Source organism: Pseudorca crassidens, chromosome 7 (genome assembly GCF_039906515.1).
Source record: "Pseudorca crassidens isolate mPseCra1 chromosome 7, mPseCra1.hap1, whole genome shotgun sequence".
NCBI classification, from domain to species: domain Eukaryota; kingdom Metazoa; phylum Chordata; class Mammalia; order Artiodactyla; family Delphinidae; genus Pseudorca; species Pseudorca crassidens.
Window position 1 is genome coordinate 4,709,674 of NC_090302.1, and position 19,973 is coordinate 4,729,646.

General features: G+C 44.9%; 1 protein-coding gene across 5 annotated transcripts in view; it reads left to right on the forward strand.

Moving 5' to 3' along the window:
• Positions 1 to 19,973, forward strand: part of MED27 (mediator complex subunit 27) — a 195,694-nt gene that overhangs the window by 14,435 nt on the left and 161,286 nt on the right. Inside the window, exon 3 of one of the 5 annotated variants that reach the window (XM_067742889.1) lies at positions 3,475 to 3,784. The exons of the other annotated variants lie outside the window; for them this stretch is intronic. Coding sequence (XP_067598990.1) covers positions 3,475 to 3,690 — 216 coding nt within the window. The 3' untranslated portion in view covers positions 3,691 to 3,784. Of the gene's footprint in view, positions 1 to 3,474; positions 3,785 to 19,973 lie in introns of those variants that run through there. 5 annotated transcript variants of the gene reach the window in all.

Below are 19,973 nucleotides of genomic sequence, written 5' to 3' on the forward strand. Positions count from 1 at the left end.
ATTTTTCTGGGCAGGTGATGCTCTTAGCACGGGGCCAGCACAGAGGAAGCCTTTGGTGGGTACGCGTTTCCTTTCAGCGCTGCAAGTTCCCGTCCGCCATGCCCTCTCCCCCGTAGCACTTAATTTGAGCCAGTGGAGATGTTGCTGGTTAACTAGATTACCATCAGCTTGGTTTGGATAGCAAAGTTGCTATCTAAATGCTTTTAAAATGTTCCGAGAAGCCTCAGAGGATTATAGAGGCCAACGCTCTCCTATCCTTGTTTTTCCCAGTCTAAAGCAGAGCAGTCCGTGTTCATTTTAATTGCTTGGATGAGCTCAAACATTGAGATTTTAATGCATTTTCACAGTAGCTCAGAGAGCGTCACCACATTATCCTGCTGGCAGCTCATTGGAATCCTCGGCCCAAATGCCGTGCTCGGGGGCCTCAGCTTATAGAACCGGAGTGTGGTAATTTCCTAGTTAAGATGTCTTGTGGGGAACGTTGCCTTTCCTGTTGAGACGTCCTCCGAATTGTGAAGTGTTGTCCTTCTCAGTCACAGAGTGATGGGCACGTATGGCTTTTGAGGAAGGTTTTCAGAACTCTTGGCTCGCAGAGGGTGGAGTTGCTTTATTCTGATGAGTCACAAGATGGGAAAGGGCTCTCGTAAGCCTCCAGTTAGTGGTTGATCCTAAAGGCACATTGACAATATCTGCACCCCGGTGGGGTCTGGAGGGCGGTTCCCAACCACTGTACCTCCACCTTCTACCCCCACTCGTCAGATAAGGCCAGCCTCATAGGGAGGTGGGACCTTGGGAGCCGATGGCCAGGGGAGTGCTGGAAACACTGGCTCTGGGGTGGGCTAAGGACAACCAGCAAGATCAGTCAGGCAGCATCCCTGCCTCCTGGATCTCACTCCCTCTGCATGTCAGCTGCACTGGACCCTTACGCCCCCAGCACTGGGGCCGAACCATGGTCTCTGGTGCTTGGTGTGCGCTTAGTGAGTGTTTGTTGCTAAATGGGCGAGCGAGCACCCCCGCCCTCCTCCAGGGCGCCTCCTCTCATAGCCAGGACATTTGCAGAGGCCTCCTAACTGGCCTCCCTGCCTCACCACCTCCTATCTCTCCCCACATAGCATCAGTGACCTTTAAATGTGCAAGTTTGATCTCACAAGTCTCCTGCTTAAAATATGCTGATGATTTCTTCTTGCGCTCAGGATGAAGACAGACTCTGTAATGTAGCTGGTAACGGTCTGGATCACATGGCACCCCAGCTCCGCACTCAGCCTGCATGCCCTCCTGCCCTCATGCTGTTGAAGTGGCCTATTTCTGCGGGCCCCACCCCTCTTTTTGTTTGGCTAATATTCTCTCACTTTATTTTTCCATTTGTTTATGGTCACATACTCAGGAGAGTCTTTTCCAACTCCCCAAGTCAGGGTGAGGTAACCCCCGGTACTCCTGCAGCCCCCCTTGCCCACATCGTGGCGTGATTCGTGATAGACTAAGTACCGATAGCTGGGGCAGGGGACAGGGACGCTGCCCGCCTGTTCACCAGGGTATTTCCAATGTCTAGCGAGGCCCAGCAGAAGAAGACAAACCAACAAAACACTTTGAGTTAACTAAGTAGCTTCCTTGTCTTTGAAGTCAATATTAAAATTCCAGTGACGTGTTTTTGAGGGGAGAGGTGGGGCTGTAGGGTTCCAGGTCCTACTTTTCTTGATGTTTGGGTAGGAGGTGACTCTTAGCTGCGGTATTTCCTCGGTGCACAGCTGCTGAGATGTCTTTATTTGGTTTGTGCATTCCACTCACGGCCTGACTTACTGAAGGGTAATGAATATTAAGGGGTTTTTTTGTCTTTTCTTTTAAACTAGTTTGGGGATACAAACAGAAGGCAGATTATCTTATTTTGAGGCAGATATGAAAAGGGCAAAGAAAGGAGACAGTGAACGTTGCAGAAGTGTCTTATATTGTATTTCAGCACTTTATTTTTTTGGCTGTGCTTCGCGGCTTGCAGGATCTTAGTTCTCCAACTAGGGATCGAACCCAGGCCCTCGGCAGTAGAAGTGTGGAGTCCTAACCACTGGGCCACCAGGGAAGTCCCTGTTTCAGCACTTTACAGTCTCTAAAGTGTGGAAGCGTTCATCATATCATCCAGCCGGAGAGGCTGTGTAGCGTGGTGATAAAAGCAGGAGCTCTGGAACCAGATTGCCTGCCTGGGTTCAAGTTCTGCTTCTTCTCTTTACTACTTGTGACCTTGGGCAACTTACTCCTGTTCTCTGATCTGTAAAATGAGGTTGATGACAGTTTCCTCCCTCAGGGCTGTTGTGAAGATCAAAAGCTTAGTATATGCAGGGGCTCAGAAGAGGGCTGGTATGTGTTAGTTACCATCATTCTTGTCACTGTCCTCATCATCATAATAACTCTGCGTCTTAGCCTTATTTTACTGAAGGGGGAGCTCAGATTCCTAAAAGTTAAGAGACCTGCCCCAGGCCAGCGGGTTGTAAATGCCCGGGAAGAGGCACGGATCATCCGACTTCAGATCCTTTTATTCTCTAGTGTGCCTTTGCTGTCTCAGTGGCACAGATGCAGGGCAATTGCTTTCTGTTTGGAGAACATGGTGGTGTCTTTATAACGGGGGCGTTGTTAGAAAATGGCTCTTCTTTTACGTAAAATCTTTGGATACAAACTTCCAAAAGTTTACTAACTGTCTATGAGATCTGTGACCCCAAGCATTTTTATAGTCACAAAGGTCATTGTCTGTAATCTCATTTTAAATATATATATGTGGGCTGGCAAAGGAGAATTTCTTATGTGAATTGTAATTCCCTAATTTAGCTATATTATGTCATATTTTCAGGGTTTTGTTGTTGTTATCTTTAAATTTGAGTTGCTAAAACATAACTTAGCTCCCCAAAGCTTCAGGACCGTAGAAATGATCTCTGATCTTGGTCGTCACAACAGTACTCATCCATTCCTGCGGCCTCTGCTGGCATGTGGCCGAGATGTCATAGAAATAATTTAAGCATTTGATTGGAGGGGGCATTGAATTATATATATTCTGTGCCTGTCGGTTGTCCACTCCCTCCCACCCTGATTGCTGCTTGCCTGTTTTTGTTTGATAAAATATATGTCGTCAAAAAGTAGCTCACAAAAGTTAAGAGTCCTTAATTTGGGGTCTGCGGTCAAACTTCTGTTGGGTCCTGAATGTATGTAGGTCCAGTTTTCAGGAGAATAATCCTCAGCTTTCATCAAGGTCCTTTCAGGGGTCTGTGGCCCCCACAAGTTCAAGCACCACTGCCACAGAGAGAGGAGTATTGGTTTTTTCTTTTTCTTTTAAATTTGCATACAGAGCATTTTATTAATAAACTATTTACACCCTTCTTACAGTACAACAAATTTTGTAGTGATTTAGCATGTTATACTTTATAAAAGCTTATTATAGAATATTCAGGGACTTTCCTGGCGGCTCATTGATTAAGAATCCGCCTGCCAATGCAGGGGACACGAGTTCGATCCCAGGTCCGGGAAGATACCACTTGCCGCGGAGCAGCTAAGCCCGTGCGCCACACCACTGAGCCTGCGCTCTGGAGCCCACGAGCCACAACTACTGAAGCCCACGTGCCACAACTACTGAAGTCCGTGCGCCTAGAGCCCGTGCTCCGCAGCAAGAGAAGCCACTGCAGTGAGAAGCCTGCACACCACAACGAAGAGTAGCCCCCACTCGCTGCAGCTAGAGAAAGCCCGTGTGCAGCAACGAAGACCGAATGCAGCCAAAAATAAATAAATAAATAAATTTATAAAAAATTTTTTTAAAGTATAGAATATTTAAGCTAAAACAATATAGTTTAAAAGTCTGCCACATCAAACTTCATTTGCAACCTACTACCAGCATAAGTATAAAAAGCACAGTCTTGTAACAAACATCAAGAGGTCTAGGAGCATTGTTATTTTTTAATTTATTTTTTAAAAATTTATTTAGGCTGCGCCAGGTCTTAGTTGTGGCACGAGGGATCTTCGTTGCGGCACGTGGACTCTTAGTTGCAGCATGCATGCAGGATCTAGTTTCCTGACCAGAGGTCGAACCCAGTCCCCCTTCATTGGGAGTGCAGAGTCTTACTCACTGGACCACCGGGGAAGTCCCCAGGAGTATTGTTATTTTTATGTCTACAACCTCACCTCCAGCTCTGACTGCGGTGGGCTGGACAGACCCTCCCGAAGCCAAGCCCTAGAACCTCGTGGGGCACGGCTGCAGGAGTGTGCTGTGAACCAGGCGCCTTCAGTCTTTTTAGCCTTGGCTCACTTTGTGATTTGAGGACTTCTTCCCCGAGTCCAGGTTCAGCCTCCATCCCTCACGGCTTTGCCCATTCCTTGTCCCTCCTTCCCGTGGTCCCTCTCCTCCTGCCTGTGCTTTCTTTCCTAAAGTATCTTTCAGTGTTGCAGAAAGAGTCTTGTATCAGTCCTTTGTAGATGAGGGGTGACTGTATTATCTGGAGCTTGGGGTGACAGGACACAAAGGCAAAGCTCGTGCATGCCTTCCTCTGAAAGAAAATAGGAGATGTTTGAGACAGTTTGTTTGAAAGTTGAATTTGGAAGCTGAGTAATGGAGTGTGACGGGTGGAGAGTGCATAGGGTTTCCTGCAGAGAAGCTCAGAAAGGGTGACACTCTGATGAAGTTTCCAGAGAGACGTGGCCATTGAATGGGACTGTGCAGGGGTCCCAGTCGGAGGGCAGCAACGGATGCTGTCCCTGTGTGCTTGTTCTCCCACCAACTGCAAAGAAAGATGTTTATCAGTTGGCTTGATGGGTATAGATGGAGCTGACAGCCGAAAAGATCAAGGTGGTGTTTTACAACTTTTCTGTCAACACTTCTCCCTTGTTCCTTTGACCCAGCTTCTTTGGGCTGTGTCTATGTGCCGGTGGCCATGGGTTTGTGTTTCTGCCAGATTGTGGGTCGCTGCTACTTCACCTCATAGCAGGGACCCGCTTACTAATTCTACCACGAATCTCTACACATGGGATCATGTTCATGCAAATCAATTAATCTTTTACAAAGAAATGGAAACAGTTTTCGTTCCTTTGATAATATTTTTTCTACCTTGAACCTCCTCTCCTCCCCTGACAGTGTAGCTATGTATCTAGATTGATCCCAGGCTCTGTGGTTTGTTCACTGGGTGACCTTGGGCAGGTCCCTTGGTCCTTGAGTCTCAGTTTCCACATCTTTTAAATGGGAATCATAATAGTTCTTACCTCCTTGGGTTACCAGCATTAAGTAAAGAACTTTGCCCAGGGCTCAATAAATGTTAGTTCTTAGGAGTATGCTAATGGAATAGATTAGCATTGATCCTAATATATTGATAATAACCTGACTTCCAAGTGAGGGGGTCCGGTGAGAGAAAGAGAGCGTCCCGGTCACACCTCTTGGCAGACAAGAGATCTGACTTGAGCTGGGCTTTGGGCAAGGCGTATTAATGGCTGCTTCCCCTTGAAATTTGCTTTCCCGAGGATTTATTTCCAACCGTGATGTGTAAATGGCTGTGGGTGTTCGGGCTGTAATGGATCTTGTGTTTAAGGCTTCCACTGTTACAGCTCAGCGGAGCCCTCCCTCTGCCCGCCCCTCTGATTGTCACCTTGGCTCCCCTGCTTGGGAGTGTGACTGCCTCTCTCCTGCCCCCGTCACCTGCCAGCTCTGATTTGGGGGCTGTGAAACGCAGCCCTGGTGCTGCTGGCAAGTTGGCCTTAGGAGAAGCCAGACGCTGGAGCTTGCCAGCACAATTTGTACTTTGATTAATTTATTTAATCTAACTATCTTGTATCAACCTGTGAGGATAATTATGCACAAATTACTGTTTAAACTTGAAGCTTGTCTCCCTTGAACCGAGCCCCGTGCTGGTCTGTAAGCTCTTCACTGAAGTCATTCTGAGGGTGATTCTTTCCCCTCCTACCCTCCCTGAGATAGGAGCCTCTCTCCAAAGTGAATACTCTAGTTAGAAGCTTTTAAGAAAGGAAAAACACTTGTTTGGCTTCTGATCCCAGAGGTCTTGTTTGACTTGTGGAGAGCTGTTCTCTCTGATCCTTGCATGGGAGTTACGTTTCATTTCTCTCTGATGTAGTGAGGACATCTAGCCACTGCTGTTGCTTCATCCTTTCAGATAAAGCGGGATTTCCAGAATGCGGCTAGAGTTTGTGGGTTTGTTAGTGCTTTTCAGGGCTGGGAAGGTGGTGTGAATTGTGAGGGGTGGAGCCTTCCCCAAATAGCTTCTGTTTTATTGACCGTGAGATGCCATTGATTGTAAGACGCACCGAGAAAACACGAGAAAGAGCGCTGCCAGAGATAATTTTCAGGTGTATCTTGATTTCAGAAGGTTTTAGGATAAATGAAATATGGTGTATTGATAATGGGGCTGGTTGCAAAATCCTTAGCTTTTGATGCATTTTCACTGACGTTGTAGAGATGTGGATTTGGAGGGCCCGGACATTTTTGTCAGTGTCCTTTACATGACCTTCCAGTTGCTAAAAAAAAAAAGTAATGCACTTTGCCTCTCTATGCAGTAGGAAGAGGGGACCGGAATCCTTATAATGCATATTGTATCATGCTTTTTATGTGTGACTTTCGAATGAGCTCATATGATCAACATATTTCATTCAGCCTGATATATTAAGATTTTACTTTTAAGCTGGTGGCTAAGTCTCATAAAATTCTTAACGTTAAAAAAATAGGATTGTCACTTTTCATATTTTTTCCCTTGAACACAGAATATTCCATTGTATTTGTTGCCTCACTGGAGGCCATAGGGGTGACAACTTCATCCTTGTTGTCAAGGAGGGGCTGAGAAAGTGGAGGGGGACATCGATTATTCAGCATCTTGAAGAAAGATAAACTTGGTTTTCTGCCGTCAGGGGGCTTATGAGTCCTAAACTCAGGGAGTCTTTTCACTTTGATGAGTAATGTTTAGGACCGCCTGCTAGAAAATCCCAGATATATGCAGAATTTTCTAGTCACTGGCTAATTTAATATCTGAGAAATTGAAATTCTGGCTTCCCATTGGCTTTGCCACGTGCTTATATTTATCCTAAAGAAAATGAAGTTTACTGAGGTCCCACCTAAGTTATTCCTGATTATTTCAGGCAGAAGGAAACTGGCTACAAACGCAGGAGAATATTTAAGTGCCCAGCTCTGTGTTCCCTCTTTAAGGCACACCTAGCACTCCTGGAGAAATTGCTCACAGCAGAGCACAGCCCAGAGTCCCATCCATGATCACATTTGGACCTCCCAGAGACTTGCAGATCAGGCCAGTTGAACATGGTGGTCCCTGCTTGCTTGCTGGTGCAAAGGCAGGTTTGCCTGAACGCTGAGATGGCCGAGCCCGGGGCTCCTTCCATGATCCCACCCCCCTCTCTCCCCTTAGAGGTGGATGAGGCCCAAACAAGCCCCAGCGCTTTAAATGGTCCTGCTTAATGGGGGTGGCTGAGGGTCACCTCACGTGACCAGGCTAATGTTTACATTTACCTTTTCTAGGCTTATCTGATTTCAAGGAAAATAAGCAAAAGGGGGGCATTTATTGGGTGTTTTATGGGACCAGCAGGCAGGAAATGGAGCCAGGGCTTCCAGGGGGATGGCGCTGAGAACCAGAAAGACGTCAGGAACCAGAGCAGCGCCTCTGCCTGTCTTGGCACTCTAGGACTCATGGTCCCTTGTCCCTGGCTCTTTGTGTGTCTCCATCAGGCTTTTTTGTCTGCAGGTGGGTGCTCTCGGTCGAGCAAGACAGCTTCATGGCCTTGGTGTTTACATCACCTCAGTTGATGTGAGCAGTAGGGGCTGGACGAAGAGCCTTGCAGTTCCACTTTCCATGAGGCAATCTGGAGTCAGCTGACTGTTCTGGTCCAATGAATGTGCCCATGGAGTTGGGGCGGACAGGTCTTAGAGGAAGGAGTCATGCTGAGCCAGTCAGAAGCTTCCTCTGCACGTCATGAGTCCTCGGGGACCATGGCTATGCCTTCCTCTCTTACTCTGAAAGTCAGAAAGTTGCTTTTCTGAAATGGCTCATGCCTGCTTGGAAGTTGGGGATGTTTTCACCCAGCAATTCTCATGTAATCGCTGGGACGGGGGATGGGTCGCCATGTGAGCGTTTACCAGGGCGTCCGCTGATGAGGTTGAGGTCGGCTCCTCCTTTTCGCTGTCGTGACGGCCCCAACCAGGAGTCCGTGCAGATGTAGGAAGATTAATCTTTGTTTCTCACAGGAGCAGTGTGCGTTGTAGGACTAATAATGAGCTGTAAAAACGGCCATTATCTGTCCTACTTAATGAAGGCATAAAATAAACAATATGCCATAATTATCGTGGTGGAAATGGGAGCAAATGTTATGTCAGTTATGTTTGAGGGTAAAACTGCAAAGCTAGATACGCAGAATATGACACGATGATTGAGCACTTGGGCTCTGTCTGATGCCAGCTTCAAGCCCTGCCTCTCTGCCAAGTCCTTCCTGGGTGTCCTGGGGCTGAGTGACGAGCCCCTCCACGCTTCCTCATCTGCGAAGGGGGCCTAAGCATAACAGCCTCCCCACTGGGGTGTTGTGTGGCTTCTGTGAATTCAGATGCCTGCAGCACTTACAGTGGTGCCTGACATATAATAAGGGCTTAATAAATAGCTCCTTTTCTTAGCAGGACTACTCGTTACAATTGCGTCGTGATGGAGGCTTGACTAAAATGAGACTTTTGCACTCTCTGTGGATTTAGTGGTTCTGGCTGCTCTGTTGACCCAGTGAACGCGTGGGTAATGAGGAGTCCTCCCTCCATTGGTGTAATATTAGTCCACATGCCTTTCCCTTCCTAGCATTCTGTCTTGGAAGCAGCTTAGCAGTGCTGTGAGTGAGTGGAAGGCATCCTAGCAGCAGGTTGCATTTGTGGTTTGGAGTCTGAGTTGACCCACATCTGAATCCTTGTTGATTTAATCGTCTTTGCTGTCCTGTTCGATCTTGTAAATATTAATTTTGTCTGGTTGTACATGTGGTTTTCAGTGGTCCCAAGGTTAATTACTGTATTTTGTTTATAAAGTTCTCACAGAAGGTGAGGCACATTGTGGAGGACTTACAGAAAGCTCAGTCCTGGTTTAGGCCCGCAGACTTGCAGTCAAACTTGACGAGCATTAGTGACAAAATAATCTCCAGTTCTTTATAGCTTGGGCTCCCGACCTTTCTGCCGGAGTCTTCTGTTTCAGGAAGTATTTGGAACACAGCTCTTTTGCGCCTTTTCTGCTTTGTTGACGGAAGTGGGGAGTACCTGATCTCGTCTCCTGAGAATGCTCTGCACGGCCCCAGCATGATCCTTTAGGATGTGTTTCTGGAGGGCCTTGTGTGCTGGACCCTGTGGGGCCCCGGAGAAGACCAGGCCGCCTTCGTAAGCCTTCCGGTGCAGTGAGCGGTGAGCAGGACACATCCGCGGGGTACAGAGCAGAGGGCCACAACCACACCGGGAAGGCTCAGGGGGCCTCTGAGGGCCTTTTGGAGGAGACGACCCTGGTCAGTACACCCTGAAGAAGACTGGGGGCGGGGGGGTGGCGGGCGGTGTTGACCTGCTGCTGAAAGATGTCTGTGCTTTTGACAGGCGGACATGGAGGGTGGGGAAGAAAATGGGAAGAACATTCCAGGTGGAAAGGGCAGTGTGAGCAAATGTTTAAAAAAAAAAAAAAATTAAGGTGCTAAAAAACTAGGTTTCTGAACTTGCCAATCTGAAAAAATGAGATTACCATACCACCTTCTTCTCCCCATATCATTTTTACTTTTGATTACTTGATACCTTTTAAATAGATTAACTTTTTTCCTTAATATATTTTCTTTGAAAAGGAAACTTTGTGACTTCTTTAATGATTAATTATGTATGGGTTTTCTAATAGACATTGTAATACAGAGCTACTAATGTGAAAAACAGTGTTCACCTGGGAACAGCCCAGGACTCAGCTGGTAGACACCATCTTACACACTTTGGTGAACTCTGTCTTCTGCTAATGAGACTCGACTGGTTTGCCTGGAACATAACGCACACAAAGGAGAACAGTAGGAGGAAGCAGAGCAGTAACATCGGGATTGTGGCACCAGAGTTTCAAGCTTGCGTTCTAGAACCTGGCTTTCTGGGTTCATAGCCTGCTTCTGCCATTTCCTGGCTGTGTGACTTCTGCCATGTTGCTTAATGTCTCTGTGCCTCAGTTTTCGCATGTAAATTGGGGTAATAGTGTCCTCCTCATTGAGTTATTTTGAGGATTGAGATAATATCTATGGGTTACTCCCTGTAGGGTTTGGCATGTAGTAAGCACTCACTAGAGTGTCCGTGTCCGTGTGTATAAGAAGGAAAGATTTTCCTCTAACCAACCTGCCTATTTCCCCCACTTCCCCAGAAGCCCCCGTCTGTATTCAGATCTTTGGTGCTTAGTGTAAAGAAATTAGCACCTCCCGCCCTATTACTTTCTTTTCCTTACTGTGTTTTTCTTTATAGCCTAGCTCACTAACAGGTTTCTGAGCCACCTTTCCATGGAATTATTAAGGGGCCGATTCATAAAGAACAGGATGGAGCAGTAATTTCGCTTGACCTGGAGTGTGGTGTGGAGAATCTCACTGCTCCTAAGTTTGACTGGGTTTTGTTATGGAGAGATTTTTTTTTTTTTTTCTCATTGCGTGTATATTGAAGTCTTACCTTTGAGATGTTACTTACGCGCAGAGTTATTAGGCTTTAACCTGAGAGCCATTGTATATTTAAAAAAAAAAAAACACACTCAGTGCATGACCACTAGATAGCCACTGTGTGGAATTAATCTTTCATTATGAAACCTCAAAAAAGGGACTGTTTGCAGATTAAACGTCAGCCCTTCTCCAAGATGTTTTGGTTTTGCTTGTGAAGCAGAAGTTTGCAGACAAATAGCTGACCCCTTTTAAAGGAAATGTAAAAGAATAAAACTGTCTTAAGGCAACTCTCCTGGAGTCAAGAGATCTGGGTACTCGCCGTTGCTGGTTTCCTCCCTCACGGTCCCTTTTCTGTGTGGCCGCATCCATCTCTGCTTGTGACAGCTTTGCTGTGTGCAGCGCGCGCGTATCTCGGCCAAGCTAATGCTAGGGCTGGATGAAATAAGTCAGAAAGTGAGTGGTAGCCCTGTTACTCTCTCCTGTTGCCCTTTTTCCTGGACCACAGTTTGTTTTATTTTATGGTTCCTCTTTTGCACAATTGATCATAAGCTGAATGCCCGTCGCGGTTAAGATGGCGAGGGAAGAGCCTGCTCGGGCGCTTCAGGCGCCTCCACTGCAGTTCGTCTGGCACGTGACATACTCATTTTAGGAATTCAGAAGGCCCAATAGCACTTTCTGTGATGATGGAAACATCCTCTAGGTTACTCCTGTAACTGTTGACATGTACCATGTATTATTGTCATGTAACTTGGAGTGTGGCTAGTGTAAACTGAGGGACTCCGTTTTTAATTTTTTTTAATAAAATTGAAATTAAGTAGTCACATGTGGCCAGTGGCCACTATATTGGGTGACACAGATCTAGAGGCTGGAAAGAACTCTGGGCCATATAGACCAGTGCTATAACCCTCCTTTTAATTTAACTGTGCGTATTTCCACAGTCTTGATGTCTGGCTCAGGGATGTGGGCAAGAGATGGCATAGGTCTTTGAAAAGTATTATAATGATGGGATGAGAAAGAAATCGACCCTCAGTTAAAGGGTGTCAGTCTGTGGCTAAGACAAGCCCTCTCTTCTCCCCAACACTGTCAGATTTTAGAACCAAGTACATGTGGCATTTGGGCTAATCCTTCTAGAAATCCATGTACCAGCCAGCTGTAATTCTACTCCTTTCTTTCTCACTCAGCAAAGCTTACTGAAATGCAAATGAGTGGCAGACATGTTAGAGGGATAACCTTGAATCTGATCTGTTTATCAGTAAATAATTGACAGTCTCGTGTACTTTAACTGTTACTGGGAACACATTATTTGGGAAGCATCTCACGATTGATTATAAAAACTACTGTCTTGACACTTCAGTTGAAAAGGGTAGATTGATTAGAGTGCTGGCCGCAGCGTGTGTGTGTCGGGTGAGGTATATGTGCATGGGGGTGTGTGTATGTATGTATATGTGTATATGTATGTATGTGTTGAATCTAGGGTTTCCTTGGACAAGTTATGATTGATAAACGCTGATTGAGGCCATCACTGAGTCTTTTCAGTCATTCATCCAATATGTATCGAATGCCTACCGTATGCTTAGGTGTTGTCAGTATAGCAGTGAAAAAAGTCTTCAGGTCCTTGCCCTATGGAGCTTGCGTTCTCGGTAGGGGTGGGGGGCGTACAAATACAAGAGGTAGATAACATCAGGTAGTAAGAAGTGCTTTAAAGACACACTAGAGCAGGATGAAAGGCTAGGAACAGATGGGTGGGGCTCCTTTGGGTGGGGAGCGGGGAGGCCTGTGTGAGAGGTAGGGGCTTCTTGCAGGGAGCTACCGGGTACAGACCTGCCTACAGAGAAACGGTGAGCGATCCAACCCAGGAGTCCTTTGAAGGCACTCTGCTACAGTTGTTGCTGTTAGTATCTTTTACTGTCAAAGGAAGATACTCCGCATCTGTCATTTATATTGACTTCCTAGTGTTCTCTTCCCCATGAGTGTGACACGGCCTGGACCCTGTCTCTTGCAGTGGCTTCCCTTGTTGGACATTTGCAGCCAAAATCAGGTTGTAAATTGCCACCTGTGGCCTGCCTTCTTCCTGCCACGGCGATGTCCTGGGTGGTGAGCCATGGTGACCCCTGCCCTCCTTAGCCTGGCATTCCGACCGCAGCCCGCCCTGGCTGCCTCTCCCGTCTGTCGCCCTAAGTGTACCCTCCTGTAGGCAGACTAGTCAGTCTTCTGTCAGCTTGGATTCCACATTTCCCTTTTGCTGATACTGTGCCTCTTCTGAAACATCCTTTGCTCCTCACTTTTTCCCAGATCCTCCCTATCCCAAAAGGCCCACCTGCCCTCACCTCTTCTGGGGTGCTTTCCCGTGTCACCTGCTTGTGACTGGACCCCTTGTTTCCTGATTCGTAGTTAAGTACCATTTGTATTACATCACAAGTAATGCCCCGATGTTTGTTGAATTGGTAATAAATATGATCAGGCCTGTTCCACAGTGTAAGAAACATTTTATTCCTCCAGTTTCTTGGGCTCAAGAACACTTTGTGGTGTTAGGTTTAAGAAAAAGGAATAACTTTATTTTAAAGCCGTGTAAAACCTGTGCACACACACATCCCAACTCTGGTTTCTGTTGAAGAAATTTTACCTTTTCTTGCTCTCTTTGGATTGCCTCCATCTCTTTCTGGCAGTGTTTTCACTTTTCTACTTTTCCCGAGGATTGAATGTGTGGTTAGGGTAATGTGGGGTTCTGGGAACCAGCCTTGTCGACAGTCGACAGTTGGTGGAGCAGAAATGAAGTATCAGCTGCTGAGTGCTCGAATTGCTGTATTTCTTTCTCAGCCCTTTCTGATTGTAAAGTCCTGTCCAGGTCCCAACGTTCTGTGATTGTGTATATTTTCCTGATTGGGCCGGCCTAGTTCTCTGCTGGACACTGGACCGGGTCTCACTCACTTGTCACCGAGAAGTGCAGGAGCAGGGAAGCATCGACGCTGGTGATCTTCCAGCCCCTTGCACAACGTCTCCCTTCATGGGGCTCTAGAGTCACCACTTTGCTGCTGTTCTGGCTCCAAAGATGAGCACATGCACACAGAATCTCATCTCAGGGGCTGCCCTGGTGGCGCAGTGGTTGAGAGTCTGCCTGCAGATGCAGGGGACACCGGTTCGTGCCCTGGTCCGGGAGGATCCCACATGCCGCGGGGCGGCTGGGCTCGTGAGCCATGGCCGCTGAGCCTGTGTGTCCGGAGCCTGTGCTCCGCAACGGGAGAGGCCACAACAGTGAGAGGCCCGCGTACCGCAAAAAAAAAAAAAAAAAAAAAGAATCTCATCTCAGGAATACTGAAGTTTCTCCTTGATTTTTCCCACAGTCTGCAGAGCCTGATTTAGGGCCGCATCAGGATTAAGTAGGATTACCAGCATCTTCTTTCCATCTCTCCTGTGTATCTTGTATGAATGTGTCCTAATAACTATTGATATCAAGTTCATCCTTCAAGAAGCCAAGACCGACCTTTAGTGTCCAGCTGAGGTTGCAGTTTTATGATGTGTTTTCCTTGCAAGTAAAATCAATTGAGATAAATCTTGGTAACTTTTTCTGCACAGTGAGATGGTTAGGCCCTGCTGCCATGGTAGGTTCCTCCCTCTACAGGGCACGCTCTTGTGTCCCATGCAAGATTGTTTCACCAAAATTGATTGGTGATTCACTACTCTTAAAGGTTATGCTTAATCACATTTCAAGGAGATTGAAGAAGATACCAAATTGCCCAGGTACCAGAGTTGACCCTGTGCTGTCCTTTGGTGCTGTTTGCTTTTAACAGCACATCTCTAATTAACTAAGCGGTTACACCAATGCTTAAAGGGCAGAAACCCAGTGTGCATTTTTTAGCCTGAAAATTAGTCACAGCTAATTTTCTCTGGTTTAGGAATGGTCTGCTTTGCTTCTGGAAATTGTAACGTGAGTGATGAGACCCCAGCATGCTGCCAATCCCTGCTCCCCTCCCCCGTAACCAGGGTGTCGGATGAAGGACAGACCGCGGCCACCGAGTGGGCTGGCTTATCCATGTGGTTGAAGGGCCAGGATGACGGGCCCAGAGGGGTTCTGCTGTTGGCCTTTCATGTTAAGCCTGGTACAGTAGAACAGATGGAGGGGAAGGGGCCTCCTTGACAGTTTGCAAGGTGGGGACCTTTAAGTTAGGAGGAATCAAAAGAACAGTTTAGTTATTAATGGCGTCTGTGTGACAGCTTGACATTCTGTAATTGTCCATAGAGACCAAGCTACTTCGGAATGGTGTTCTTGCAAATGTGTCATATTAAAAATTTTTTTCCTAATAAGGAGGACTGTTCTGATTTGAGTAGTTCTGAATAATTTCACATTACTTATTAACCATCAGCAGTAGGAATATTTTTCCTTGCCAAGTGTTTGACTGGAGGGTTAGAAACAAGAGTAACTGAGATTCCTGCATTCAAGAAACATTTTTTCAATCCTGAGAGAAAAATTTTGGTTGGAAAATCTGTAATGTGACTTAGTATCTTGAGAGATCATGTTGAGAGTGCAAGATAGGGAAAATTTCGGGGGAGGCAGGAAGTAGTTAATTATTATTTTCAAAGTAATATGTGCTTATTTTTCCAATCTGAAAAACAGAGAAGCAGAAAGAAGAAAAAAAGTCATCTATAATCCCTTTACTTAGTTTAGCACCATTAACACTTTAATATTCTTTCCTTCTAGTCTTTTTTCCTAGGTAACTGTTTTTGTGTCTAGCTTTGTTGTATTCATTCTTCATATACAATCAAAACTACCCCCACCCCGTTTCCCATTATACCCCGAGAATTTTTTTAATGATATTGTAACATTATTCTGTAGTATTCAGAAAATTTAAAATTTAAAAACTATAATATTCTATTCAGGACATGTACCATAGTTTCCCATACTGTTTCCCTATTAGATTGGACATTTAGTTTATCACTGTTACAAATATTGATGGGATAAACATCTTCATGCACAAAGTTTTATCTTTGCTTAGGAGTACTTTCTAAGAATAGAGCCCCTGAAGTATGATTTATTGGGTCAAAGGGTATGGATTTTTTTACTTTTCAGGATTTGGACAGGCTTTATTATAAAACTATAGGTTACCAGTTGAACTACTGCAGAGGTGCCAAGTGGTCTAAGATATGTGTGTGTGTGTTTCTGTCCTTCACTTCTGAAAATTCCATTTAGCTCTTCTTTGAATCTGCTCTTTCTTTGCTGAGACTTTCTAGTTTTCTATTCATTTCAAGAGTGTTTGCCCTTACGTGTTGGAGCATTTTTATAATAGCCATTTAATGCCTTTGGCAGAAAATTCCAACATCTCTGTCATCTTGTAGTCGTATGTTTACCTTACCTACTTGAATTGAAATTTTCCTCATCATTTATATGCCGAGTAATGTTGGATTGTATCCTAGACATTTTCATTATTACGTTAGGAAACTGTTTAAATTCTGTGGCGAGTATGGATGTTTTTGTTTTAGCAGGCAGTCGACCCTGTTGGGTTTTAGACTGCAGGTTCAGATCAGCCTTCAATGGGCTGTGGTTTCAGTGTTTTGTTTTCAAAGGCTTTTTGTGGCTATTCCATTCTGTTTCATGTTTATGCCACTCAGTGTTTGTGACTTGGTGATTCTCTATCCCGTAGTCGAGTTGTTAAGTAAGAATGTATTTTATGCTCTCCAGGGGCAAACCCATGCTTGTGCAGGAGTTCATAAACAACTTTAGGAGTTTGCTTCCCCAGGCACGCCTTTTCCTGCCATCTCGCTTACTTTCTGGTTCTGTGGGCCTCTCCTTTCTGGTCCGTGGCTAGAAAGCTGGGGCTTTATTTGCCCTGCCCTGCTATGTGTTTCTCACTATTGCGTTTGGGACAAAGTAATGGGACGGCAGAGAGAGAATAAAAGGGTGGGGGCATGTTCCTCCACTCCCTTTGGTCTACAGCTCTTCGGATTGGAGAGGAAATTTACCTCCCCTCAAAATTTTAGGCCCTTTTGGTTTCCCATCGCAGCTGCTAATGCTGTTGTCACTACCACTGCTACAATTGCTGAGGAGCTGGGACGTGAGAGAATGGAGAGGAGAAAAAAACCAACAGCTGACGATTTTGCCCACTCTCTCTGAACTAGGTAACCCTCTTCCCACTCTTTGAGCCAGAACTAGAGATGCATACTTCCAGTTTGGGGCAGCGTTGAGTTCAGGCTGGGGGATACTAGAGGGTAAACAGATGGTTCACTCATCCCTGGTTCAGTGGTACTTTGCCTTCTGGTCTTCTTTCTTAATTCATCTGCTACTGTTTACTTCTCAGACTCCTCAGATAACGGCTCCATACGTGCTGTGCAGGTTTCATAGCTGCAGTCAGTGGAGAGGCAGGGTGGAGAATGCTCACTCTTACCTGGGTCTGATATGCAGTATGGATTTTTAAAAACACTCTTGGTACATATTACCAGCTGGCTTTCCAAAATGACTATACCACTTGACAATCCATGGCAATACCAGTTGGCCCATTTCAGTGTGTGAAAAGATGAGTATTGGAAAAAATTGTCAGAATAAGACAAAAATATTCCCATCTTTACTTAGTTGATAGGTGAACCACAGCAGTTTACTGTGTTTGTTTATTTCCTTAATTAGTAGTGAGATTGAACTTTCACCTCTATATTATTTCCTAGGTGTATTTCTTTTCTTCTCTTTATTTGTCAATTCAGATCATTGCCTATTAATTTGCTAAGTTTAGACATATAAGTGTATTTATATCAGGATCAGGTTTGGCTGTAGATGCCATAGTCCTTTCAAAATATTCCAGGGTTGGTAACGGGAGCTCCGTATTGTCAGGGACCGAGGTTCCGTTTATCTTACTGCTTTGCCATGCATAACTTTCATTCCCAAGTTGTCCAGTATGGCTGCTGGAGCTCCAGCCATCATCACATTCTCATTCCTAGCAGCAACCCGGAAGAAGAAGGAGCAGAGGGCAGTCATCATGAGCTTTTAAGGTTTCGCAGGACCTGCCAGAACATTTTGTTTGTTGGTCAGAACTTAGACACTTGGCTATACCTAGATGCAAGGATTGCTGAGAAATATAGTCTTCTGGCTGGGCAGCAGTGGCTCCTGTTTAAAAGCTTGGGCTTCTGTTTCTAAGAAAGTAAAGGAGAATAGATATTGACAAGTAGTTGGGAGTGGCTGCCTTAGTATTGCTTTCTGGGGAATTGTAAGGTAATATCTGTTTGTTGTAAAACAAACAAGCACAGAGGTCTAAAAAGTAAAAAGTGAAGGGCTAGGGTGGGGTTCCTTCCCATCCTTTTACCCCTACCACTCAGATATAACCACTTTTTTTTTTCCTTTTTTTGATATAACCACCATTAACAGCTTGATGAATAGTTCTCTAGGACCTTTTCCTGTGTGTGTGTGTAATCAACAACAGAAGTGGATCTTACTAAACATCTTATAATTCTTTCGTTCAGTAATATTTCATATAGATCATATGTATGTACACCATACATGTGCTCTTCCACTATATGGATATAACCACTATATTTTACTTTTTCATATTGATAGACAGGTTGCCTAGTTATTTTATACTTAAAAATATGCTGCAGGGAATATTCTTGAACACATATCTTGGCATACTTTGTGCAAATATTTTTCATTGTTTTTCTTTAACATTATTACTATTAAGGTTTTTTGCTTTTGTATATATTCTTCCCAATTTGCTTGCCTTAGATTTTGTTATATATTTCTTTAACCCACAGAAGTTTTAAAGTATTTATTTAGTCAAATCTGTTGGGTCTTTTTCTTTTTGTCTCATGTCTCTTTTAAACGAAGAAAGTAGTTGTGAGATGGTCACATCTTGTTTTTCCCATGTTTTTCTGTGACTTGATTGCATACTTTTAACTCTAATCGATCTAAAATTACTTTTGGTGTGTGGCATGAGCTAACACTTTCGATTAAAACCTTTCCCTGTTTTTAATGCATTTCCACTGGATTAAATAAATTTTATTTTTACCTTGTTAATGGCATGCTTCTTGTTAAATGAAAACTGACCAGAAGCGAAACAAATTAAATGAGTGTCTTCATTTTGACTCAGTTCTACAGGTAATTTTCCAACCATGGACTTTGTGGGTAAAATGTGCACTGTTTTTGATCATTTAAGCAGATACAGGATTGTCCTTCAGATGTGAGGTCAGCAGATCCAACTGCAAAGCAGATAATTAGAAACAACGTTAGCTTGCAAACTAAAAATGTGGTGCATTGGGCAGACAGGCTGCCAATAGACCAGCCACCCTGGGGATGGGGGAAGCCTGCATCATCCTCCTGCCTCTCTCATCGCCCCTGAGGACAGACCTCGTGGGCACCAGCCCCTTCTCCCTCCAGGGTTTCTGATGAAAGACCCCTGAAGAAGTGGCGGCCGTGAGAAATAGGAGTGATAATAAAAAGAGCATTCGTTGTGCACCTGTAAAACTCTCAGACACCGTGCTGGGTGCTTCACGTTATTTCTCAGCCTAGAAGCGACTCTGACATATGCATTGTTGTCCCTCTTTCATGGAGGAGAAAACTGAGCCTGGAGAACTAGTGACCTGTGCCAGGCCCGCAGCTGCTGAGCCTGGAGCCAAGCCTCAGGCTCCCCTTTCCTGCTTTCTTCTCCCTCCTTCCCTTCTCCTGCCTCTCTGTCCACCCTTTGTCTTTTTTTTCTTTTTTCCTTTTGGTAAACTCATGAGTCACTTAAAAACTTAATTTTAAATGATGAAAGTTACAGGTTTATTACAGAAATTTGGAAATTATAGCAATTATGAGGAAGAAAATAAGTCCCAGCTGACACCCTGGACCACAGTGTGTGCAGATGCCATTTCCCGTGATTTTTGTCAATACCGGATATTAACGGAAGAAGAGCTCTGCCAGCTCCCCAGGAGGAAGTGGTATTAGTGTGTCTTCGTTTGCACTTTGCTCATTCATGCTTTGGCCCTTCTTTCGGTTGGATGGTTTCTCATTTATCTTATTGGTATCTGTCCACTGTGCTGTCGAATGTTGGTTCCGTCACGCCAAGACTCTTTTTCCTGAATCATAAATTACGGCACTGACCGTTAGAATTCCTTTTTAAATCTGTTAACTTAAATTTTAATCGAAGTCATCGTTTACTGTTTTCTGATAGAATATGTTTTCATTTGCTCTCCACATCAGGGCAATCAGAAGAGCTTTTTCTTTTTGAAATTATGCAAGATTTTATATGTAAACTATGAAGCTATTCATACTGAAATGCATAAATAATAAGAAAGTGAATACTTACGTACCTACTCCTAGTTTAAGAAACCAAGCCAGGGGACAGTTCCTGCCCAGGTGCTTGAGCCCCTCC